The sequence below is a fragment of the Saccopteryx bilineata genome, chromosome 5, assembly GCF_036850765.1.
Source record: "Saccopteryx bilineata isolate mSacBil1 chromosome 5, mSacBil1_pri_phased_curated, whole genome shotgun sequence".
NCBI classification, from domain to species: Eukaryota; Metazoa; Chordata; class Mammalia; order Chiroptera; family Emballonuridae; genus Saccopteryx; species Saccopteryx bilineata.
This window is the reverse complement of record NC_089494.1, coordinates 200092877-200118088: the sequence shown is the minus strand read 5'-3', so window position 1 is coordinate 200118088 and position 25212 is coordinate 200092877. Positions and strand designations below refer to the sequence as shown.

The 25212-nt window shown below is 40.5% G+C and overlaps 1 protein-coding gene and 1 pseudogene across 2 annotated transcripts in view; one reads left to right on the top strand and one right to left on the bottom strand.

Moving 5' to 3' along the window:
- Positions 1–2402: 2402 nt before the first annotated feature.
- LOC136306616 (vesicle-associated membrane protein 8-like) lies at positions 2403–5429 on the top strand (annotated as a pseudogene).
- Positions 5430–12981: 7552 nt separating this feature from the next.
- HELQ (helicase, POLQ like) overlaps positions 12982–25212 on the bottom strand; it is a 44063-nt gene continuing 31832 nt past the window's right edge. For both annotated transcript variants that reach the window (XM_066281099.1, XM_066281100.1), the window contains exons 15-18: positions 23213–23386; positions 20324–20437; positions 19240–19374; positions 12982–13573 (exon numbers count right to left, since the gene is read on the bottom strand). In XM_066281099.1, the coding sequence (XP_066137196.1) occupies positions 13481–13573; positions 19240–19374; positions 20324–20437; positions 23213–23386 (516 nt within the window). In that variant the 3' untranslated portion in view covers positions 12982–13480. The remainder of the gene's footprint in view (positions 13574–19239; positions 19375–20323; positions 20438–23212; positions 23387–25212) is intronic.

Sequence of the window (25212 nt, the reverse complement as noted above, 5' to 3'; positions counted from 1 at the left end):
ATGTTTCCCCAATCTACTCACCAGGCTTATAGATATCAGCAAACTGACAAATATTTTAAAGCACTTGTTTTAGTCACAAAAATAGACATAAATAAAATAATATCAATGACATCTTTTATTAAATATACTGTAATATGATTTTCACTAATTACCATTAATGCTCTAAATGATAATGTTCCCAGAAATGGAAGAGCATTATAATCATTTCTAAAATCACCCCATAAAGAGGAAGGCATTTACTGATTTTTTAGCACATTCTTCTATTGATCACTGGGAAAAAATGAATAGCTTTTCTGATACATATAAGTGCAGAGTTAAAACAATAAAAAATTCAGCAATACTAGTAATGTAAAGCTATGTTCTAATATATAGGAATAGGAGTATATAATACTGGTAAGTAGTTGAGGAGTATAAATGAGCTCTGTGCCTGACAATTCACTCAGCTCTAGAGTCTTAAGTTAAGGCTGAGCACATTGTTTGAAATTGACTTTGGATGTCAAATAGCCCAGACTAGAGAATGAAAATCTTGCCAGGTGCTCTGTACTGTCTTCCCTGTGTCTTCTGGGGATAATGATGACCATATGTTTGTTCTCTTGATGACAATGAAAAAAGACATTTTGAAAGATATAATGTAACTCTATTTTCTTTTGCTATATATTTTTGGAAAATTTATTTTCAAATATATTTTCATATAAAATATATGGCTTTGGTCGGTTGGTTTAGTGGTAGAGCATCGGCCTGGCATATGGATGTCCCAGGTTTGATTCCCGGCCAGGGCACTCAGGAGAAGCGCCCATCCACTTCTCCACCCCTTGCCTTCTTCCTTGCCATCTGTCTCTTCTCCTGCAGCCATGGCTCAGTTGGAGCAAGTTGGCCCAGGGTGCTGAGGATGGCTCCATGGCCTTGCCTCAGGGAGAGAAATGAAAGAAAGAAAGAAAGAAAGAAAGAAAGAAAGAAAGAAAGAAAGAAAGAAGAGAAAGAAAGAAGAGAGAGAAAGAGAAAGAGAGAAAGAAAAGAAAGAAAGAAAGAAAGAAAGAAAGAAAGAAAAGAAAGAAAGAAAGAAAGAAAGAAAGAAAGAAAGAAAGAAAGAGGGAGGGAGGGAGGGAGGGAGGGAGGGAGGGAGGGAGGGAGGGAGGGAGGAAGGAAGGAAGGAAGAGTATTACTACCATGTTAGCTTCATCATAACTTATGTTATTTGGCCTTTACATAAGGTCAAAAGAGAGATATGGGTTACTTTGATGACCTTAAAGCAACTCCAAGAATGTCACCAACAGCATGAACTTTAAGACCAAATCCAGCAACCTGAACTTTGTTTTCTCAGTAAAATATGAGCAGCCATCACAGCTTGAGCAGATGCATGGCAGAACTCGACCCGACTTTTTTCAGCACCTCTAAAAGGCCTTGGCCCCCAAGGCAGGCTGGGCCAGATGGGTGTTCTTGTACTGTTGATCATGTACTTCTGGTCCTGTTGGTGGCTCAGAGCTTCCTGGCAGGGCGAAGACGGTGACACTTGTCCACCCTGGCAGCACTGCTGGCCTAAGCAAAAGAGTGAGGCAATGTAGTCTCTTTTGCTAATTATTTTGGTGGATATTATAATAAATACCAAAAAAGAATGGAGAAAAAGAAGAAAATCAAGGAAGGTTTAGTGTTTAAACGTGACCTGAGTAGGTGTGTGCCAGTTATGCATTTATTCCTGCTCAGCTCAAAATGTACCCTGTATTATCTGCTTCATGACAATGGGGCGGACCCTTCAAACACTTGTTTATAATGAACACTTAGACTTTGTCAATAGGAGTTGCCAGAAGGACACTGCAAGAGGAAGGGGCTTCTCCTCTGCTTCTGGCTCTCCCGTTGCATTTCTCCAGGATTAGACACAGCTGCCCACCCAGGCAGAAGTAGCGCCAGACACCGCAGGCCCGCTGTGGTGGAGGTGCTTGAGGGCAGGCGGTGGGGAATTGGGAGTTGGGGGGGAAATCCCCTTTGCCAGCGGGCGCGCCTATACCCCGACTGCTATGAACGGGGCTGATAACATCCTCCTTTGCTAGAGAATTGCCCTCAGCCACATGGTGCTGCCTTGCCTGCCCAGGAGGCTCTGCCACCGCCTCACCGGCCCGAGCTGCCGGCTGACCGATGAAGAGAGTACAGACGGTCTCACAGCGCCTGACTCGGCTGCAGTTTGCACTCCAGAGCTTCTCCACGGGATCAGACCGAGCTCGGCTGCAGCGGAGCCGAGAGGCTCGCTTCACTTTGTTCCCCCTCCTGCCCTGCTTCCCTCATTTTGCTTCTCCTAAGAGCGTTCACCAGTAAAACTCTTGAACATGGATTTGCATCTTAGGTTCTGTTTCTGGGGAGCCCACCCAAGGCCCACCCCCGAGGGAGGTCCGTCTGATCATGTTCGTAGCATGGGTGAGCTGGACAGCGCAGAGGCCCTCCGAGGGCGGGGTCGTTGCCAAAGGGAAAGTGAGAGACGGCAGACCTGGGACACCAGCTCTGCTCCTCATCCCGACCCTGGCCATCTGCCGGGGCAGAGTGAGTGAAGGGGTGGAGAAGGCAGGAGTGAGTGAAGGGGTGGAGAAGGCAGGAGTACTCCGTTGGATTAGAATCACAGAGCTCCCTCCATCCACAGGAAGAGAAGACCAGGAGTGGGAAAGAAGCATCAGCACAGATGTCATCAAATTATGTTTTTAATGTCATGTTGTTGTATTAGTTTCCTAGGACTTCGGCAACAAAGTACTGTGACCAACCCTTCAGAGTCAGTGTCACCAGTCCCGCCGTCGAGTTCTGGGCTCATGGGTTCTTATCTTCCTGAAAGAAGGGTTTTAGACAAGGAACACAAATAGCAAAGCGGGCAGAGGTTTACTGGCAAAGGGGGAGTACACGGGAAGATTTCCAGGCAGGTGACTCAGACTGATCTGAGTGTCTGCTCAGCCACATAGTCAGGTTTTTATTTTTGCCTGGGCCCCCGCCCCGCCTCCCGGCGGCTCCTCCCCTGGCTCCTTGGCGGGAGTGTTCCTGCCCATTGCATGTGCACAGCTCGGCTAGTGGTGAGCGGTTGTACGTCTGCGCTGTTCCTGTTTTGAGGCCACACACGTGCTCTTTGTCATCATTCTGCCCTATCATGTCTAGCCTCCCCAGCGGAAGATCGTATATTGGTCACGGTCCTATTTGCTAGTCCCTCTGTGCGTGCTCCACACAGGAGTGTAACTGCCCTGGGCTGTATCAGGAGCTTGAAAACCACAGGCAGCCACTTAATTATCAGCTGATGGTTATTTTTAAGGTTGATATTTCCTTTCCCTGTCTGTCCCTTACCTGCTCATGTCTGATTAGCTACCTACTCTAATATCAAGAACTCAAACCAAAGTCCTTTGCCCGGTGCTATTCATGCCGATAAAGTGAGGCTGAGTTTGGTAAAGCAGGACAGAAACTTTATTCACTGACCAAGGAGTAAAAGGTGAACTCATATCTAATCTTCTCGGCTGGGAGGAGGCTTCTGCAGTTACAGGCTGTGACAAGGAGCAATGAATTTTTTAGGCATGCAGGGAACAAGATGACGAGGGGGTGTTCTGTGGCTACTGTGTCCTGAGGGGTCCGGAAGAGAACCCTTGCCACCTGCTTTGCTACTTGCTTCCTGCTTTGCTATTTGTGTCTCGTCTAAAATTCTTCTTTTGAGAAGAACCAAGAACCAAGGACCCCAGAACTCTGACATTCCAAAGGTATGTTATCTTAGATGCAAAAAGACAGTTGACAGGCTTTTACGCAAAGATTGACCTCTGTCAAGGAAGCTACAGGTCTAGCATGTGACTATCCTCTTTTAGTGAGGAATTTTTATGTTCTCTAAATACCATCTGTGTGTGCTGTAAATGTTAATTAACTGTACTGTGCCCACCAACCTAAGAGAAGTATCTGTTCTGTGGCCCCTGTGATACAGGTGCACCACAGCCTCTCCTAGAGCACTGTGTGCTGAAGGGAGCAATGGGCACTCCTCAAAGAGCAAGCCCAGGAGCACACTTCTGAGTCAACTTGATTTGCTGACCACACGGTACTGCCTAAATGGCAAGAAGAGCTCTGTGTTTGTGAGAACTCCACCGTGGCCCCAACAGTCACAGAAATGAAAACTACCAATTTTTGCTAGTTTATAAGCAACACCAAACTGAAGCGCTAAAAAAAAAATACCTGGAAGCTTTTAAATTCACAATGTAGATGTGACAGGTGTTCCAAGAGATATGAGAGAGATATAGACTAGCACTCATTCTCTCCCAAGCAATTCAAGTTCCTTCGGAAACAATTTCCCTACAGCTCTAGCAGAGGCCAGCCGGAGCACCTGCTACCCAGAGAGGGAGTCAAACACCTCCCCACAGTACCCCATGAAGAGCAGACATCTGGAATGAATTTTATGGTTTTAGTTGGCTTTGTGGCCTGTAGCAGACAGAGGGACCCACTCGGCCACCATTAATGAATGAAACCATTAGATGGCATAAAGCAGCAACAGGTTAATTATGCATTTGGAATAAATAATGGGAAAGACTTATTCTCTGCTGAATTGACAAGAAAGACGTTTCAGCAGCATCTGCTAGAATCTGCTCATTCTGCAGGAAAAGGTAACAAAAAGGTCACATTATAAGTCAGCCTCCACTTGAAGCACAATCGCTGAGCTTGTTCTCCGGGGTGTGAGGCTTTGTAGCGAGGCAGCACACCATCTTACCCTTTTCTGCGTGTGGGCTCACGTCTTCCTTCTTTTGCTTCTATCGGCTTTCAGCTTCTCCTGCAAGAACACATGAACCTCCAGCCCAACATCTTGACAAAGGCAAGTCTTTTTGGTAGCGGGGCCATTAATGATGGTAGTCTGTCACAAACCTCAGAAGCCAGGGCACAGGGGAAAGCGGCGACCCAGTTACTGACAGCTGTTAGAGCCCTGTTTTTCTGCATTTTAGTTTCCCCCACAGAGGGGCACAGACACCGCCATCATTGATATTTAATTTAGATCCAGTATGTCTGCATACGCTGGATCAACTAAAGCGCAGCCTGCTGCCTATGAAAGGTCCAGCCCCAGGAAGTGAACCCAGGGCCAGCCTGAGAGGAAGCAGACCAGGCGAGTCCTGCTGCTGACGGGCTGGAGCTGCTGAGACACGGAGGAGGCCAGTGGAGGGGGGAGAAGTGACCCGGTGCCGAACCTGCAGAGTGAGGTGGAGACAGTCAAGAATATTCTGACCCAGAATGTGGAGCAGATCCTGGCCTGAGGAGAAAACTTGCACCATCTTCACAAGACAGAGGATCTGGAAGCTACCTCCAAGCACTTCAAGACAACATTGCAGAAGGTGGCTCGCAAGTTCTGGTGAAAGAACGTGAAGATGATTGTCCTCATCTGTGTGGCGGTTTCTCTCATTATCGTCTTCATCGCGCTCGCTGCCTCTCGGGCATCCCCTGAGTAGCTTAGGGTTCCCTCCCACACTGCCCTTCTCTGTGAGGCATCCTTCCATGGGAGGCATCTGAGTCCTCTTTTTAAATTGGTCTTAGCTATGGCCTATAAAAACATTAGACTCTCAGCACAAATGGTTTTGTCTGCCAGCCCCCTACTCCCCACACAAAGACTTGAACAAACACTAATAGAGTTTCTGACAGCTCAAGGCTGCACCCCTAATATGGCCCCAGCCCCCTAAAGTGTCTGCCTAAGAAAAGTGCCAGAAGAATGACTAGTTGTTCCAACGACACCTGGTAATAGACTGATAAGCCCCTGAACCCCTACCCCTTCGAGCTGTTATTTTAGAAAGCTTGGTTGTAAATCCTTTCTCCCCTGATTTGAGATGTAGCTCTTCCACCACCCAGAACTGCCTTCTCAGGAAACCGAGAGCCTCTATTTGAAATGCAAACATTCTGGAAACACCTCAAGCTCTCTCCCAGGCCCTGGCAGCTTGCTCTAACTTACACACAGGTACCTTCTGTCATAGAGACTAGAAGTTTGTTTCTTCTCCAGATAAGCCCCCTGTGTCACCGAGCCCTCACTTGTTCCTTCATCCTCCCTTCAAAACGCCCATCATCTCTGCACTAACCAGAGTTGAGCTCCATTCATTCTGGACCCTCTTCCCATGGCAACAGTTATTGAGCAAACTCCCCCCTTTATCACTTTAGTGTCCAAGCGTATCTTTGACAAAGGTCAGCTCTGCATGCTCTACCTGCCCTACGGTGGGTTAGTTTAGACAGATCACAGCGCTAACACGGCCAAGGTTATGAACTTGATCTCCATATGGCTCTGTTCGTGTCATATGTGTACACCTCTGCCAGGTGTTTCACAAGTGCCTTTCACTGATCACAAGGGACACCAGGTGAGAAAGTAGAGATGGCTCAGCACAAACCATTTACTACTGATTTTTTTGATTTCTCATTACTGCTTTAAGAGCTCACATACACAGATGGTATGGCTTATGACCTTCACTTTGTATACCTCAGCTAGAAGAGAACCTTTGTGTCATCAGCCCTTATGTTCTCCCCTTTCAAACCCCTTCTTCTCTTTGTCTCGGACATTCCTAACTCTCCTGTCCTTGCAGCATCTAGTTCATGGTCTTCCTCTTTTACCACTTCTTTCTCAACGATGCCACCTCCCACTTTGTCTCTGTGCCTATAAGCATTTATCTTCTGTCTACTGTTTCATTTTGTTACCACCACGGCTCCTGGTTCATGTATTTATGCTTCACCACTCCTAAATATTCCGCCTCTTTTGTCTCATCAGGCTAAATACATTGAAACTACTCAGTAAAATGCATTGGAATGTTTTCATTGAGCTATCCAATGGCTTTGACAAATTTCAGCAAAATGTTGACTTCCTTCATCATTTCTAGGGTGGGCAGTAGTCTGTGTTATTATAACTCTCAAAGAGATTATAAGTTTATACAGAATCGAACCAATGTTACTGTGCTTTGTACAGATTAGTCTGTTATGTGTGGATTTTTTTCTAATTTTATGTGACTATACAATAATATATTTTACCACAAAAGAAAATTATTTAGTATGTAGCATTATAATAGCTAGTTCTTTATACTCACATTGCTGTTAGACTACATTTTCAAAGTTATGCATATCTCTTTATTATATACATACTTTATGCTCATTTAAAATATTTTGTATATTCAGGAATACAAAATAATCCTTTCAATGGATATAACACATTTATCCAGAAGGAGTCCTTCAGAATGTTAATTTTCCAATTGGGTTTCATGCAATTTTCAGATGTATTAATTTCCTACTGCTGCTGTAACAAATTACCACAAACTTAGTGGCTTAAAACAATACACATTTGTTACTTTATAGTTTTGGAGATCAGAAGTCTTGCAAGGGTCTCAATGGGCTAACAACAGGTGTCAGAACTGAATTCCTTTGTGGAGGCCCAGGAGAGAATCCCTTGCCTTTTCCAGCTTCTAGAGGATGCCTGCATTCCTTGGCTTGAGACCCCCTTCCATCTTTAAAGCCAGCAATGGCTGGTTGAGTCTCTCACATCATATCAAGACTGACACTCCTGTCTCCCTCTTTCCCTTATAACAGTGGTTCTCAACCTTTCTAATGCCTTGACCCCGCAATACAGTTCCTCATGTTGCGGTGACCCCAAACCAAAAAATAATTTTGGTGGCTACTTCATAACTGTAATTTTGCTACAGTTATGATTCGGAATGTAAATACCTGATATGCATTATGTATTCTCATTGCTACAAATCAAACATAATTTAAACATATTGATTAATCACAAAAACAATATTTAATTATATATTGAGAAATATTTATTACTAATGGACCTCCTTACCTAGTGTATTGGGGCTACCATTCTGTAAATAGCTGCTTAACTAATGGATCTGTTTTTTCCAGATTAGTGGCAAGTTGTCTATATAGAACAGTATGAACTACGTCATAGGATACACTGCAGTTTCTTCACAGCATGGTATCTTTCAGGGCTCTTTCACACTATAAAGCAGCGGTTTCTGCGGTGGAATCCACATCTCATTTACTTCAATGGGAGACCCGTGGATTCCACAGAAGAGAGATCCCCTGTACGGCAGGAATGCAGTTCCGACACATTTCTTCCTCTCCTATTCAAGTCAATGGGAGGCCGCAGCAGATTCCGCTCAAATATAGAACATGTTGCTTAATTTTTTCCATGCTAGAACTTTTCCTAGGGCAGAAAAATTCCAAAAGTGGAATCCGCCACCCCCAATAGACTTCTATAGGAGGCAGATCTTTTACACTGCAGAATCCGCACAGCAGATTCCTCAGTGTGAGGCCTCTTTCAGTCTATTGGGGGTGGCGGATTCCACCTTTGGAATTTTTCTGCCCTAGGAAAAGTTCTAGCATGGAAAAAATTAAGCAACATGCTCTATATTTGAGCGGAATCTGCTGCGGCCTGCCATTGACTTGAATAGGAGAGGAAGAAATGTGTCGGAAACTGTCATTTCTCTGCCTCTTATTGAAATCAAAAGGAGGCTGCGGCGGATTGTGTGGTAACCCGAGGTTCTCGGGAGCTCTCTTCCACAAAATCCACCGCACTCCCAATGAAATTAATAGGAGGCGGATTTAATGCCAGAAACCGCTGATTTCAGCAGTTTCCTCATTCAGAATATGGGAAAATAGTGGGAGATATGGGAGATAATTATACATTGGGGAACAGTGTGAACTACATCTTATAGTGGTCTCTTATAGTATAAATGACTGATGTAGTTCACACTGTGTAAATGTATGGTGCTTTGTGTAAGTGAAAGCTGCTTTGTGTACTGTGTAATGATTACACACAAAGCACCTTACACTTACACAGTATTGTGTGTATGGCGTGTGTACTGTTTTTACATTATTAACCTTTTTTACACCAGCAGGCTGTCTCGCAGGCTCTCTTGGTTCTCCACCTCTTGCCTCTCTGCCTCCTAGGCTTCTGTCCTCCGGCACTTGCTGCACCCGCCCACTGATGACGTCAGCAAGCGCCGGACACACGTAATGCGCTGCTATGGACTGTGGAGCATTCCCCCCACCCCTCGCTTCCCCTGCCCCATAGGCCCCGGACGGATGATGCAATCACGTCTGCGCAATGACCGCAGGCATTCAGTTTGAAACGCACGTCCATAACGGCGTGCGTTCGAGCTGAATAGCGCTGCTGCAGACGGTAGCGCGGCTTCTCAGCGGCTAAAGCCATCGGAAATATGTTTTTCCGATGGCTTTAGGCAACCTCTGTGTTTTGGTCGTTCGACCCTCGCCGGGTCGCGACCCACAGGTTGAGAACTACTGCCTTATAAGAACGTTTGTAATTACATTGGGCCTACCCAGATAATTCAGGATAATCTCTTCATCCCAAGGTCAGCTGATTAGCAACTTTAATTCAATCTACAACCCTGATTCCCCTTTGCCATATAACACGACATAGTTATAGCATCATACTCATTTGAGTTAAATTTCCTTTTTCCCTAGCTTTCTTGAGCTATAATTGACATATAATTAGTAAGTTTAAGGTGTACAACTTATGACGATGCATATATATATTGCAATATGATTATCACAATAAGGTTAGTTAAAATCTCCATCTCTTCACATAATTACTTTATGTGCGTGGCAATAGCATTTAAGATCTGCTCTCTTATCAACTTTCAAGTGTATGATACAGTACTGTTAATTGTAGTCACCATGTTGTACATAGATCCCCAGAACTCATTCATTTCATAACTAGAAATTTGTACCCTTTGACCAACATCTCCCCATCCCTCCCACAGCAACAATCAATCTACTCTTTGTTTCTGAATTTGGCTTATTTAGAGTCCACATACAAATTAGAACATATGCTCTATCTTTGAGTCAAATTCTTAAAACAACAAAAACAGGTTAATTATTTAAAATGCTCAGAAGAAAGCATGCACTTGAATGCATAAGGTACCAAATTTCCTACACTGGATATTGCCAGTGTATTAACTTGTGTTGTCAGTTTCACTTAGACTAAAGCTTCTACTGCCATCTCTGGGCAGACATCTCAATTGGGGGAGGCTTCAGCATCTAATACATCTGGTTCCGCTAGAGCAAAACCACTCATTTCCTCAATTGCTAATGGTAGTTTGTTATCTTTATCATTTATCATTGAGAGTAAAAAATATATATATACACTTATCAATATGATTATTGGAAATTGTAAAAAAAAAGTATAATAATGTTTACATCTATTCAGTGCTATTTTTTGTCATAATGGAACAGACTTCATAAGCTGTAGTGATTCTTGTGGGAGAAGGTTCTTTGCCCACTCTTGTGGTTTTCATTTATTTTTTTCCACAAGTTGGGGAGAAGGGTTGGTAGGCAGAGAAATCAATAACTAGTACAGGTAACACTTCATCACAGTGGAAATGATGGATAATTCAGTGAATGGAACTGGAACAAATGGCTACCTTGTGTTTTAGAAAAACTTATTCAGCTGAGCCCCGACTGGTTAGTTCAGATGGGTAGTGTCAACCTGAGCACAGGGGTTGCCAGATTGATCCCCAGTCAGGGCACATAAAGAAACAGATTGATGTCCCTATCTTTCTCTCTCTCAAATCAGTAATAAAAAATATTAAAACATATTCAGCTGAATGTCTACCTAGCTTTTTAAACCAAATTAAATTTTAGGTAAATGGAAAGGTTTGAGTGTGAAATTTTTGATGGTGTCATCTGACTTTGATGGTGAGCATCAAAGACATTCACTTCAGTTCTTCCTATCAGTTCCGTTGCCGTTGTGGTTTGAGAGTGTGACCATGAAATGTTTCTTTCTGTGTAAGCCTGACACCTTTGGGTGTGCATCACTTCAGACTGAGAAATTATGTTTCTTATCTGAGAGAGAGAGAGAAAGAGAGAGAGAGAGAGAGAGAGAGAGAGGAAGGTAAAGAGATGAGAAGCATCAACTCATAGTTGCATCACGTTAGTTGGTCCTTGATTGCTTCTCATACATGACTTGACCCGGTGGCTCAAGCACAACCAGTGATCCCTGTTCAAGCCTTTGGGCTCAAACTAGCAAGCCTGTAATCATGTCGATGATCTCGCACTTAAGCCAGCGACCTCAGGGTTTCAGGGACCCCGGAGTCTGGGGCCAACATTCAGTCCGGTTCATTAAATTCTTAAGTGTATTTAAGTATATTTTTATACTCCATTCTGTTCCCACTGATCTACTGTTCCCTCTACTCTAGAACTCGTTTTAATTTCCTTACATTTTAATATCTTTTGGAGCCAATTCCCCATCACTCTACTTGATAAGCCTTTCAGTTACACTGCCCTAGAGAAACACTGACTGGGGTGACAGGTTATGCTGGTCTGCAGATACAGGTATTCCCATTTCTGTAAGGGCACCACTCCCCGACCTTTCCATCTCTAATTATAAATTAATAAGTTAAATGGAAAGCCAGTCTCTTATAAACTGGCTAACAAGAATCAGGCTCACGTACAGCCTTACTTACTTGGGAAAACTGGAAATGCTGGACTTTCTAGGTTGAAAACTGAAGACTGAACCATAGTTTTATAGTCTTTTTAGCTGGAACAAATGAAACATGAATACGTGCAGTGAAGCCCAAGGTTCTCCTAAGACATTAGGGTACCATACTTTGATTCATGTAAAGGGCGGGGAGGACATGTAATGCTATGGATAAAATCAAGGCCAGTTGAAAAGAATACTTAGAAGGGATCAAGTAGGCAAATTCTATCAAGACAATATTGTATAATGGCTCAGTGCACAGACTTTAGTTAGGGACTGCCTGGGTCTGAATCCCTGCCCTGCAACTAACTAGTATATGACCATGGGCAAGTTACTTTAATTACTCTATGTCTCAGTTTACTCATTTGTAAAATGGGGATAATAACAGTATTTGTCTTATAGTACTGTTGTAAGGATTAAATTCATCACATAAGTTAGCACTTATAATAGTGCCTGGCACATAGAAATTACTCAATAACTGTTACATTATAATGAAGCATTAAGGCACAAAGACTGTGAATCTATTTGCAAAGTTTCCAATGGCTGTCTCAGACTTTAACTAAACCAGTTCAGTATCAATAAATACTGCTAGATATTACTTTTTTCTATAGATAACCAGTCATCTACATTTGCACTATAAATTTGAAAAGGGAGGGGGAAGAGGCAATATTGAAGCTGTTTGATGAGAATCTTTAATTGTTCATTTCGGTAGTATTCTTCACAGAGGGTGCAGTGACTTGCATTAGATGCTGTGTGCCATACAAGGGCGATAAATAAAGGTCTCAGCCTTCCAGGAGATTTGAAACTAATAAGATTTAAAAAAGACAGTTTTGCTGAGGGTCCCAGTGAACTGCGAGCTGCTTCAGGGCATTTCCAGGAGTCAGCATCATCATGGCAGAAAACATCAAGAACAAAATCTAGAATTAAGACTGCTTTTTTGACAGCCACTTCCCCAACCAGAACCAGACCAGGAACTGTTGGCAGAACTACCTGGGCTTCCACTGCTGTGAGAAGGCAATGACCGCTAAAGGGGGTGAGGTCTCCATGTGAGAATGGTCCACATCTGTGGTGTCGGCCTAGGAAGACCGCCAAGCACAAGGCGTGTTTCCTGGAAAGACCTGAACTGGCTCCACTGTCTCTCTTCTGTCCTCCATCCTTCTCCCAGGATGGTGAAGGGGGACCTGCGTATATCCCACCCTGGGATCCTGAACCATGGCTAAAGTAATAGTTAATACTTGTTTAAAAAAGTGTAAAAAAGAATACATGGGTATAAATGAGGGGCTCACAATACTTACAGGAGAACCCATGTATGGGGTGGGGATGAGAATAAAGTTGAACTATTTCATAGAGGAGACAGTATTTGAGCATTTTTAGTTGACGAAGTATATTCCAAAGATAATTTTTTATGTATTGGGAATAAAATAAAGCAGTTAGAAATGAAGGGTTTGGAAATCTCAGGGAAAATTCTGGAATTTCAAATATACTGCTCACAAAAATTAGAGGATATTTCAAAATGAATATGAAGCGATAAATAAAAGAAGCACTTGATTCTTTTTTATTAAACAAGAACATCAGAAAAGCAAATGACAAGTCAAAGAAAGTTGTTCAATTATGCAAATGAGATGCAAAACCAACTTTTATTTCATTGGTGAAAATGCACTGTACAAAAGGCTGAAAGTACTGGAGTATCTGCACATTCCCTGAGCCCCTAATTTGCAGTGTAGTGCAGTTGGATGAAGGAAATGGGTAAGAGAATGATGACAAATCTGGTTACAAAGGTAGGCTGCACCAATGTTAAGGAAGCTGGATTTCATTTTTTGAGCTGAGAAATAATATGTCAATATTCAATAAGATGATCAAGTATTACTGGGAAGGTTACTGTAGTTATGGGTGAGAGGTATATTCAAACATTACCCATAATTCTGGAAATATAATTGAAGTGTATTTTTTATTTATAAATTATATAAGGAATCCTTAATAAAACATATGTACAAGAAATAGTTCATATTTGAAAATGCTCATCAGACAGCTTCATGCCTTTTCAGTGGAAGGGAAATCGGAGGGTAATCTCAGCAGTTCTTCTGCTTCTTCTTGCAAAGCCTCTGCTTTTTCATGCAACAGCATCTATGATAAAAACATCATGACATGAGGCCAAAATACACATTGCTGGAGAAATGCTAATATTTTTACCTCCTGAATCCGTACATATCAGCAATCTACACGTTAAAACTAATAATGAGATTGAAAAATGGCTACTTAAGAAAAAGCGATTATAGTAAATGACGCCGAAGCATTTAATTGAAGCCATTTTAGCTGATTGCCACATTTGGTACACCAAAAATAAAAGAGCTCTAATACTCTCAAAGATTTCTCTTATTGAAGACTCAGCCACTTAAAAATTAATGTTTAATCTATACAACCTAAGACAACTTTGTAAAAATTTAGTTAGCTCTTGAAAACATTATCCATTATGTATGCGTTTTATTTTTCCTCAATATTTAGTATGCTATCTTTAAAAAATGCTATCATTTTTTCAAAGAAAAGTTTTATTCAAGTTCCTAAAATTAACATGGCTAATTTCAAAGGACATATAATAAGCAAAGAAAGTATTCTAAACATGGCACATAGATGTAAATGAATATTTACTGAATTATTTTTCTCTTTTAGAAACCTAAAATATGATGACATATTACCATTTATGACAACACAGATGTACCTTGAGAACATTATACTGAGTGAAATAGGTAAATCGAAAAAAGATTAGAACTATATGATTTCACACACAGGTGGGATATAAAAATGAGACTTATGGACATATATAGAAGTGAAGTGGTTACCAGGGAGAAGGGAATGTGGAGGCAGGAAGGGAGTAGAGAAAGACAAATATATGGTGACAAAAAATGATTTGACTTTGGGTGATGGGTATACAACATAATCAACAGTTCAAATGCTATAGAAATGTTTACTTGAAACCTGTGTACTCTTATTGATTGTCACCCCATTAAATTTAACTTTCTAAATAAAATTACAAAAAAGAAACTTGAAATAAAATGTTATAGCTGGGATTTATGTATATATATTGGGGTGAAGTATTTGTACTACTTCCGTTACAAAGTTTTATAATAAAAAGTTTAGCAAAATCACAAAGGAAAAATTTCACGACACAAAGTGAAAATGAAATACCTACTCTCTACCAATTTGATATAAAGCATAGCATTATATATAAATATATAAAAAGACTAAAAGGTAATTATGTAAACTTTTCAGCAGCTGAGGTTATGGTGACCAAGTACAACGACTCTCCTAACACATCCTCTAGAAACCATACAATCAACAAGTAAACTACACAAAATCCATGCATCAGCATTACTAAGAATACAGAGACCACCGTTAAATTTAAATTACTCATAGTTTAAAAAAATCTACCAAGTTCTAGCAGAGCCATTCTCAAGCTCCCACTACAAAGTGTTTGCAGAGATCAAGTTGGGTTTGAGAAAAACTACACAAAAAAGAGAAGAGGGAAAACAGAGGGTCTCAGATGAAATAAAATCACCTCCAGATAGAGAAGGGCTACCCTAAGTACAAAAATACTAAGAACAGAATCTTGGTAGATTAAAGCACTGTTATAAGAAAGGACTTGAAGTGTGTGAAACTCTAGAAGGCAGTCTTGGAAAGGCAATACCTCTAGAGCAAAGAAGAGTAAAAAGGAGAGGTGTCTTTTGCAAGCTAAGCAGTAAGGGAAAAATATAAGGGCAAAATATAAGGGCAAAATTTAGAAGCCTGTAGGAAAATTAAGGAAATTTTAAAAATCAAAGAACGCCATTCTTCCTTGCATTTCTCTTTCACTCTAAGCCACCCATTAAAGACACTATACTTTGCTATACTGACAGAAAGAGACGCTTGAACTAGGATTCTCATTAACCACTTGGATGGTTATTCATCCCTGTCTAAGAAATGCAGAGGCATAAGCAGCTCTCATTATACAAGTCTAGTCTATAAAAAGAAAAAATAACAAAGTGCTTCAGCTCATAAATATTTCTTTCCCTGAAAGCATATCATGAAGCACAAATATATAATATTCAAAACAGAGTTAAATAGTCTCAAATAAACACTTGGAGACATGGGTAAAAACACATTCTGAATAAGATGCTCAAAACTAAAAACAGAAATTGACCAAAATCAGGAAAAAAACGAAACAAAGGTTGAAGCTCAGGAAAGAAACAGAAGAAAAAGGTAAAATTATATCAGAAATAAAAAATAAATAATGAGATATCCAAGGAAGAATAGATTTAAAGAAAAACCTAATTAGGGTCATTGCAGGGAGAGGGAAAGAAAAACAATCATAATATAGAAATGAGATAAAGAAAGAAGTAAAAAAGTCAGAGAAATCGAAGGGGAAGACGGGCAAAAAAGACCCAAGGTACACGATTGGAGATGCTAAAAAAGACAACCCAAGCAATGGGTCAGAGCTCATATTTAGAACTACAACCTAAAAAAGACTTCCAGAAATGAAATAAAATGAGATATATCCTTGAAAAATTATTTGAATTTAAAGCTAAAGAAAACAGGTTTGTGATTTATATATTCAACACAAGAATAAAAACTCAACTCCTAAGGATTGGGGTGGAGAACTAAAATGAAATACAAACAGCATCTGTGTTTCAAATGTATAACATAACCACAGCTTTAAAAAAGCAACACTTGAGCACATTAGTTCAATTTCATAGTCTCAAACTAAAGAACTATAAATAAATACTAAATTCTAGTTAGTAAGTCCCCCCCTTTTATGTTAAAGCATAAAGTGGTATGCTTTAACAATTCTAAAATTAGTTTCAGTATATTCTAGGATTCAGCAAAATAGATAAATATATTGATGAAAATAGGAGTCAGGTTTTTCACTTTTGGAGAAACGAACTAAAAATATGAGAAGGGGGAAGAACACAATGAGTCCTATAGAGGATTAAAGATGACTGGAAAATCTTTGACACCTCTATCTACAGATGGGATTTAATTCTCCTCTTGAACCAGTGCTAACCTTGGTGATTCACTTGTAAGTAATAAAATACAGTGAAAGTGATTCTGCATGATTTTCAGGACTCTGTCAAAAGGAAGCTTTGTAAGTTTCTGTCTTGGTTTCTTAGAATGAAATCATCCCAGGATCTCTTGACGGCTCCCTTCCCAAAGCCCAGCAACCATGCTGTAGGAAACCCACCTATGTGGAGATTAAAAATAGTTAAATAAGAAACCCACAATGTTTAAAAAGACATGATAACAAATTGAACAAAAGGGGACAGAGAATAAAATAAAAAAAACCTTTGAGCCCTTGAATTTCAACAGAAAGGAGGCAGACTGAGAAAGCTACCTAGCTGCAGACATGGGCCGTTACCTGTGGAAAAGAAAGGGTGATTCAGACGAGGGAATCCAAAGCTAGGAAGAATCACTCTCAGGGAGAACTGAATCCTAAGCAGGGAACAATCCATATGTGCCTGGCTGGATATCGGAATCGCTTCTATGTCCACCCACGGTCCCTCTTTTGGAATAGTCACTGTGGTTATCCCAGCCTTCCTCACCGCTGCAGGTGTGTCTTTCTTCAGCTGTACTCAAGGAACATCACCTGTACCTAGACTTGGTTTAGAAGAAATACTGGACCTCGAGGTCCAGCCTGAGTCTGATTCCATAAGGGAATATATCTTTTACAGATAAATCTATTTTATAAGTGGGAGAAATGTAAATAATTTGCGACCAGGGGCCAAACATTAAAGATGACTGAAAACTATGGGCATACCCCTCATGGAGAGATGGAGGTCTAATTCCCTTTCCTTTCAGTACGGGCTGATCTTAATGGCCTTCTAAGAACAAACAATATAGAGCAGAAGGGCCCCTACATAACTTCTGAAATTAGTCCAGAAGATCTCTTGTATTTTCTGCCTCGATTTCTCAAAATGTTCACTCTCTGGACATTTCTTCTCACACCTGGTTGCCATGGCACGAGGGATCAAAGCCCCACGGAAAGGCCACACGCAGCCCCAGGTAACAGTGCTTTCACCTGCCAGCCAGGTGAGTGAGCGTCTTGGATATCCAATCCAGCCAAGACTACAGCCTCAACTGAAATCTCACTATAACTGCATGAGATTCCACGTAAGACTCACCCAGCTGAAAGCTTATAGAATTCCTACTCAGAAAAAATATGAGCAAAATAAAACAGCTGTTTTAAGCCGCAAAGGCAGATGACACTTCCTTAATCAAACGACCAAAGTTAACATTAGTAATTGAACAGACTGGCAGCCTCTGGCTTCTGGCACAATGTACTAAGAAGGACACACATCATTTCTGTGGCATTACTGCAAAAAACTGTATAACCTCAATATAATCCTAACTGGTTTCCCTATTTCCATTCTTGCTCCCCTATTTGCAGCCTCTGACCTACTCTTCTACTCAAAATCCTGCAAAAAATCTCCATTTTTCTCTTTCAAGCTATGTGGAAAGTGAAAGGAATGGCTGGAACCAGAGTATGTATTTGGGTCTGTAAGGTGGAAGCCGTGAATTGAGGATGAGACAGAAGTACGCGTCACTGGATACAACAGTGATTCCCCGTATCGGCTATGAATTGCTTATGCTTGCACTGGTCTAATAAGCTTTTAAAATTTAAAGTCATTTCTATGGACAGTGTTACTACAGCTCCATTGGTATCCTTAATAATATATAGTCTAACTCCATATTCCTGTCTGTATTACTAATTTAGCTGTGTTACCTTGGGTAAATCACTTACTTTCTTTAAATCTCATTTATTTATTTATTCAAATATATATTAAACGTCTACTCTAGGCTGAGTACTGTGCTAGCTGCCATTGCAATGGAAATGACTCTAACTTCATCCCTACCAACCCCAAGGGTCCTAATCTAATGAAAAAGGTCAGTTTTAGAGTCATCAAACTGGAGATAACACTGACTCGACTCAGCTCTCAGGACTGTTGTAAATCAATGAAGGTCATCTGTGAGCACCATTCAAAAAAGATGGAAATTTAATTTTTAGCTCATTCTTATATGTATATGACAACAATATATCAATGAAGTTTTTAAAAGCTAAGCAGTTTCAGGCTACAAGAATGGAATTACAGTTGAAATCAAGAAGGAAATGATCCCAAACTACTATGTAATGGCTTTCCCCACACAGAGCAGGAAGGTAATGACACACAGGACCGCATCCAGCAAAGGGTAAGCAGGACAGTGATACGTTATTTACTACGGATGAAAGAAAAAGAAGAGAGACACTCTTGCTGGCAGTGAGAACTGTTTTTAAGTATGTGAAAAACTACCCTGAGGATGACAAAATAGTTCCAGAGGGTAGTATTACGACGTAATGGCCAACATTTTAAGAAGGCAAAATTGAGCCTCATTATAATGGGATGCCTTTTGTAATACTAAGCATGTCCAAAAATAGAACTCTATAATTTTTGAGGTTGTAAACTTCTTGTCAGTGAAGGTATTGTATGGTGAGAAGACCAGATGCTGAGGGTGCTGGTGAAAGGACTTCTGTGAAAAGGTTGTAAGGAGGCAGAATTCAATGAGTTAGATTTCCTTGTACTTCAATGAAGTCTTGAAACTGTCGATTTTTGGAGGTCCTTTTTCTCTTTATAGCAGGCCCTATATCATAATGGGTGCACTATTTTTATCCATGTATTATGAGTTTATACTTTTCTGTTTGTCATTAAATATTTCTGTTTTCATGTCTAAGGTATAAAGAGAGAACAACACAAAATATCATAAAGGTGAACAAATGGTTTACTTACCTTGGCTGATGCAACAATTTGCTTGGCCTGGCGTCTTGATAAATGCTCAATTGTCCTTATTAGCACTTCAGGATCTGCATTAGCCAAGTGCACTAGACTTTTATAACCTGCATTGTATAACTGTTTTGCTCGACCCTGAAAAGTATTACAAAAAATCAGTAGGATCAGAATTTGGGATTTGGAAAAAATAATTAAATGTCGAATTGAAGAGGAAAATTTCACACGAAAGAGATAGGAATATACTAAAGTAAAGAAATAAAAATGAAGAGAGAACACATCAGAATCCTGAGGAATTTAAAGATGTATTTTGGTGCTTCCAATGTGACCGCGAGAGAGCCCTCTGTGCCGCTTCAGTCAGCTGTGTGTGCAATCAGCAGTGAGAAGTCCATTATGGCACTTAGAAAACTGGCATTATTTCAGACCCCAATCAAAATGTTGTAGACTAATATCCTGTAGACTAAAATGTTCTTACCATCTACTCAGGAAACTACAGGTGCGTGGTGTGGTGTGTGTGGGTGAGGTGTGGTGCGTTTGAGTGTGAGGTGTGGATGTGGTAAGTGTGGGTGTGGTATGTGTGGATGTGGTAGGTGTGTGTGTGGTGTGTGTGGGTGTGAGGTGTGGGTGTGTGTTCCCAAGCAGAAGAGTTCCTCTGATTCAAGACCTGAATAACAGAGAATAAAATTAAGGGTTGGTCAAAAGAGACAGCTGAAAAACCAGCTGAGAATACTTTCTTCTGTCTCTTAAAAAATGTGAATAAGGCTTGTTACCACCGAGTCACCAGTACTTTAAATAAGAACAGAGTCTAAGCTGATGGAAGGCAATTCTTCACTGAAGAAAAGATGTTAAGGATCAGCGGTAGCACACATATACTTGGGGAATGTCATCTTATCCCTACTGTTGTTTTTATTCACATGTGTGCTCCTGGATTAACAAGGGATTTCTAGGAGACCATGGAAGCAATTTATCTTAAAAACAAACAAACAAACAAACAAACCCATGCTATAAGGCTGTTGTCATTTACCCTATGACAAGACTTCACAGTTAGTTGAAATCATCTCAATTGGGAAACTGGGAGGCTACTAACCTCTAAAACTCCAGTCACTTCCATGAGAGGGATCAGTTCTGCCTTTACACAGTAAGTCAATTTCTTCGTAAGTTCCACCAAAAGGGCTCTATAAACCCAAAACTCTTCAAGTTCCTGCCGAACACAGAGATATACAGAATTTAAAACTGGTAAGTTATTTCAAAGTTTAGTTTGCGTGCTAGGGAGTTCAGAGAGACTATTCCCTTATGTAAGTTCTGGGACTTAGGTTAAGCCAGAGGTGAACAATAATTCCATGCAAAATTATTTTAAGGAAACATGGCAGAGACTCTGATGAACTTGATGAATAGTTTTGGGATGAGGAAAAAATACAAAAAAGTAAGTCAATAAGAAGAGTTCTACTCAGTTTTATCAAAATACCAGAAAGTGAAAGCATATTTTTTCTTTCCCAAATGACTGAAAATAATGCCTACTTCTGGGAATTCACTCTGAAGACAAAATACAAATATGGAATGATTCAAATGCAAGCTGATGCTCAGAGCAACAATACTTAAAACAATAAAAATACTAGGAGCTGTGGGTGAATAATTGTTAACGCTGGATGGGTAAATGGGTATTCATTATATTATTTTTGTCTTCTTTTGTATACGCCTGCAATTTTCTATAATAGTTTATTTTTTAAGTCTCTTTCTAACCTTTTGGTATCATTGTGAGAGTATGTGATACAGGGAATAGCATCAGTTAGTCACTTTGTGACCACTGCTCAAGATAAAAGAGTAAAAAGAAGATACCTTGACTAAAGCCACTGAATCAATCACTCCTGGAACTGCCCTCGCTCTAGCTTTCCTATTACCTAAGATAATCTTTTTTCTTATTGTTTAATCTATTTTTTTTTAGTTGTAGGTAAAAACATCTTGATTAATACAATTAGTGTCTTATTTTATATGACTTAGTAATTATTTAAAAAGAAAAAAACTTTAAAATAGACATTCACAAAAGCACAAGTTGTTAGGTAGGTTTTTCCTAAGATCGACCATCAAATTATATTAGTCGTTTTTCAAGTTCAACATAGTCTTTAACTTGAACAATTCTACAAGCTGAAGTCCTTATGGCTCTAATTAAAACAAAGGGATAGCATATTAGGAAAAGTATCTTTAAATATGAAGAACAAAAAAGAGAAAATTTAAAATATATTTTAAAGGCTAGCTTGTTATTACTCAATTTTGTCTATTGCTTCGCTAGCATGTGATTACGAAATGTAAGCTAATATTTTAAAAAGTCAGCATAAGTAGTAGAATATATTTAGAAAGATAAATTTGCTAAAATAATTATAATTCAACCCAAAGTCAAGTATTTTGGATTATTTACTCATTAGTACACGTGACAGAACCAATTGCCATGTACACATACAAAATATGGAGATTTAAGATAGGGAAAATGAAGTTGATTTTAAGTCTAAAAATAAAATTCATGGGAAAAAATGTTTTGTTTTGTTTTGTTTTTTGTATCTTTCTGAAGCTGGAAACGGGGAGAGACAGTCAGGCAGACTCCCGCATGCGCCCGACCGGGATCCACCCGGCACGCCCACCAGGGGCAGCGCTCTGCCCACCAGGGGGCGATGCTCTGCCCCTCCGGGGGTCGCTCTGCCGCAACCAGAACCACTCTAGCGCCTGGGGTAGAGGCCAAGGAGCCATCCCCAGCGCCCGGGCCATCTTTGCCCCAGTGGAGCCCTGGCTGCGGGAGGGGAAGAGAGAGACAGAGAGGAAGGGGGGGGGGGTGGAGAAGCAAATGGGCGCCTCTCCTATGTGCCCTGGCCGGAAAACAAACCCGGGTCCCCCGTAGGCCAGGCCGACGCTCTACCGCTGAGCCAACCGGCCAGGACCGGAAAAAATGTTTTTAAAAATCAAGTATAGGGCCTGACTGGGCGGTGGTGCAGTGGATAGAATGTCGGACTGGGATGCGGAGGACCCAGGTTCGAGACTTCGAGGTCGCCAGCTTGAGCACGGGCTCATCTGGTTTGAGCAAGGGGTTACTTGGTCTGGTGAAGGCCCGCGGTCAAGGCACATATGAGAGAGCAATCAATGAACAACTAAGGTGTCACAACGAAAAACTAATGATTGATACTTCTCATCTCTCTCCATTCCTGTCTGTCCCTATCTATCCCTCTCTCTGACTCTCTCTCTGTCCCTGTAAAAAAAAAAAAATCTAGTATAGGAACAAATATGAAAACAATATTATGCTACCCAATACTAAGAAATTTAAATATAGCAAAAATGGCTTATATTATAAATTCGTCAAAAATCATCTGAGTAGACAAGTCTGGCAAGCTTTACTGTGTTATTTAAGGAAATTCTGAAAGCTTCTTTTTAACAAATCTATCTCAAGTGCATATGGCCAAAATAAAGTTTTCTCCTTGAGTTACTTTATAAAATAAACATTTGTTGTAGAAGTCTAAAGTAGCTGCCTGACATTGAAAGCAAAAGCAGTAAATTACTGAGACAATCGAAAGAACATGAAACGAAGTAGTTAAGTAGCTTTGGATATTGACCACATACTAATCAATCATTTCACGTGGGTGTTATGCATGAGGAGGACATATATAGAATCCACATTAGTGGAGAAATGTCATCTTAAGATTTGATTTCCAAACACTTGAAACAATTAACGGTGCTTCTAAGAATAGGGATAATTGTGTGCTTTCTACTTGCTCATTATATACTTTAGTTGATTTTGTCATTTTTGTATCTTCACATAAGTATGCAAATTGTGTTTTTCCAAGCCAATAAAAACAAAAAGACACTTTAAATAAATTCTGAGTGCTTTGTAATAACAGAATAAGTCAACAATGAGAAAATACTAACTGGTTTATGAGTTTAATAAGTTAAAATAAGATGATGCACAAAGCACCTAACATCCATTTAATGGCATTACCTCACAGAAGTGTAACACACAAGATGAGAACGTGGCAGCTGCAGTGAGGAGACTCTGTGTATATCCTCGAGGCATATTAAATTTTTCAGACACATTCCAAATGTTGGTCTCTTTGAGCAAGGTATAAAGCACAAAAGACAGGTATAGTCTATTCACAACATCCTTGTTCACCTTCTAAAAAGACAAATTTATGTACTGAACCTACTAAAAAAAATGTACATTATATTCAAACCAGACAAAAGGTAAAGTGAATGAAATTGTGCTACAGGAGAACAAGGCTAGAATGATTCATAGAAATAAAACAAAGTTTTAATATATATATCTTAGATCAGTGGTTTTCAACCTTGTTACACTTGGGGACCGGTGAAAATAGGAGAATTATTTTGGGAACAGCTAAGGAAGAAATTACCCTGAGCATAAGAAGTGAATCTAAGATCATTGGGTCTCTACTCTTTATATAACATCAGGGTGATTAACTCCTTCACAAACCAGCACGAAATTTCTAGTGGACTGGCCCATAGACCAGTGGTTGAAAACACTGCCTTCAATTAATTCAGATTATCATTTTTCTGAGTATAAAAAAAAAAGCCAAATTGTTTCCAGTTTATATTAAGCTTCTTTCTATAGGAAGTGTAGTAGGTTGAATTGTATCTTACCAAAAAATATATTTTTAGGTCTTAACCCTGGTACCTGTGAATGTGATCTTATTTGGGAGTAAGATTTTTGCTGACGTAATTAGTTAAGAATCTTGAGAGAAAACCATCCTGGATGTATAGTGGGCCCTTAGGGCTCTTTATTTAATGTAAATTATAGTAGTTGTTTCTCAAGTTCAACACAGAGTATAAATGTCCTTATAAGAAGAGACGACACAGGAGTGACACAGACGAGAAGGCAATGTGAAGATGGAGGCAGACATTGGAAGGACTCATCTACAAGCCAAGGAAAACCAAGGATTGCCAGCAACCACAGAAAGCTAGGAGACTGGCAAGATGTTTCCTCAGAGCTTCCAGAGGGAACCAAACCTGCCGCCATCATAATTGTAGCCTCTGGTCTTCTGAATTGTGAGAGAATAAATTTCTGTTGTTTTAAGACACCCAGTTTCACTTGGGGTGGTGAACACACAATACAAAATACAGAGGATATATTAGAGAATTGTACACCTGAAACCTATATAATTTTATTCACCAATGCTATCTCAATAAATTCAGAAGAAGACACCCAGTTTATGCTAATTTGTAACAGCAGCCCTAGGGAAAAACTACACGGAGAGAAGAAGTTAAGGTTGTATATATGTGTGAATGTGATTATAAATTAGACAAATGCATTTATTTAGATAAATATGTTAATAAGCTTGTCTATATTGTAAACTGTCAATATTAGATTCTATGATTTTCACAGTCATGACAAGTAATTAATGTTCTTAAGTTAAAACACTGAAAGAGAAAAATGCTTTCTATAGTTGTCAGTTCCTATTCCGTCTACCTGCTTTTGCCTGTGGTGTCTAGTAACTATTTTTTATGTAAAATTTTCAAAATTAATGTCATACTGGCCCTGGCCGGTTGGCTCAGCGGTAGAGCGTCGGCCTGGCATGCGGAGGACCCGGGTTCGATTCCCGGCCAGGGCACGCGGGAGAGGCGCCCATTTGCTTCTCCACCCCTCCGCCGCTTTCCTCTCTGTCTCTCTCTTCCCCTCCCGCAGCCGGGGCTCCATTGGAGCGGAGATGGCCCGGGCGCTGGGGGATGGCTCTGTGGCCTCTGCCTCAGGCGCTGGAGTGGCTCTGGTCGTGACATGGCGACGCCCAGGATGGGCAGAGCATCGCCCCCTGGTGGGCAGAGCGTCGCCCCTGGTGGGCGTGCCGGGTGGATCCCGGTCGGGCGCATGCGGGAGTCTGTCTGGCTGTCGCTCCCTGTTTCCAGCTTCAGGAAAATGAAAAAAAAAAAAAAAAAGACACATACTCGAGCAAGCAACAAGCAACTAAAGTGAGCAACTATGAGTTAATA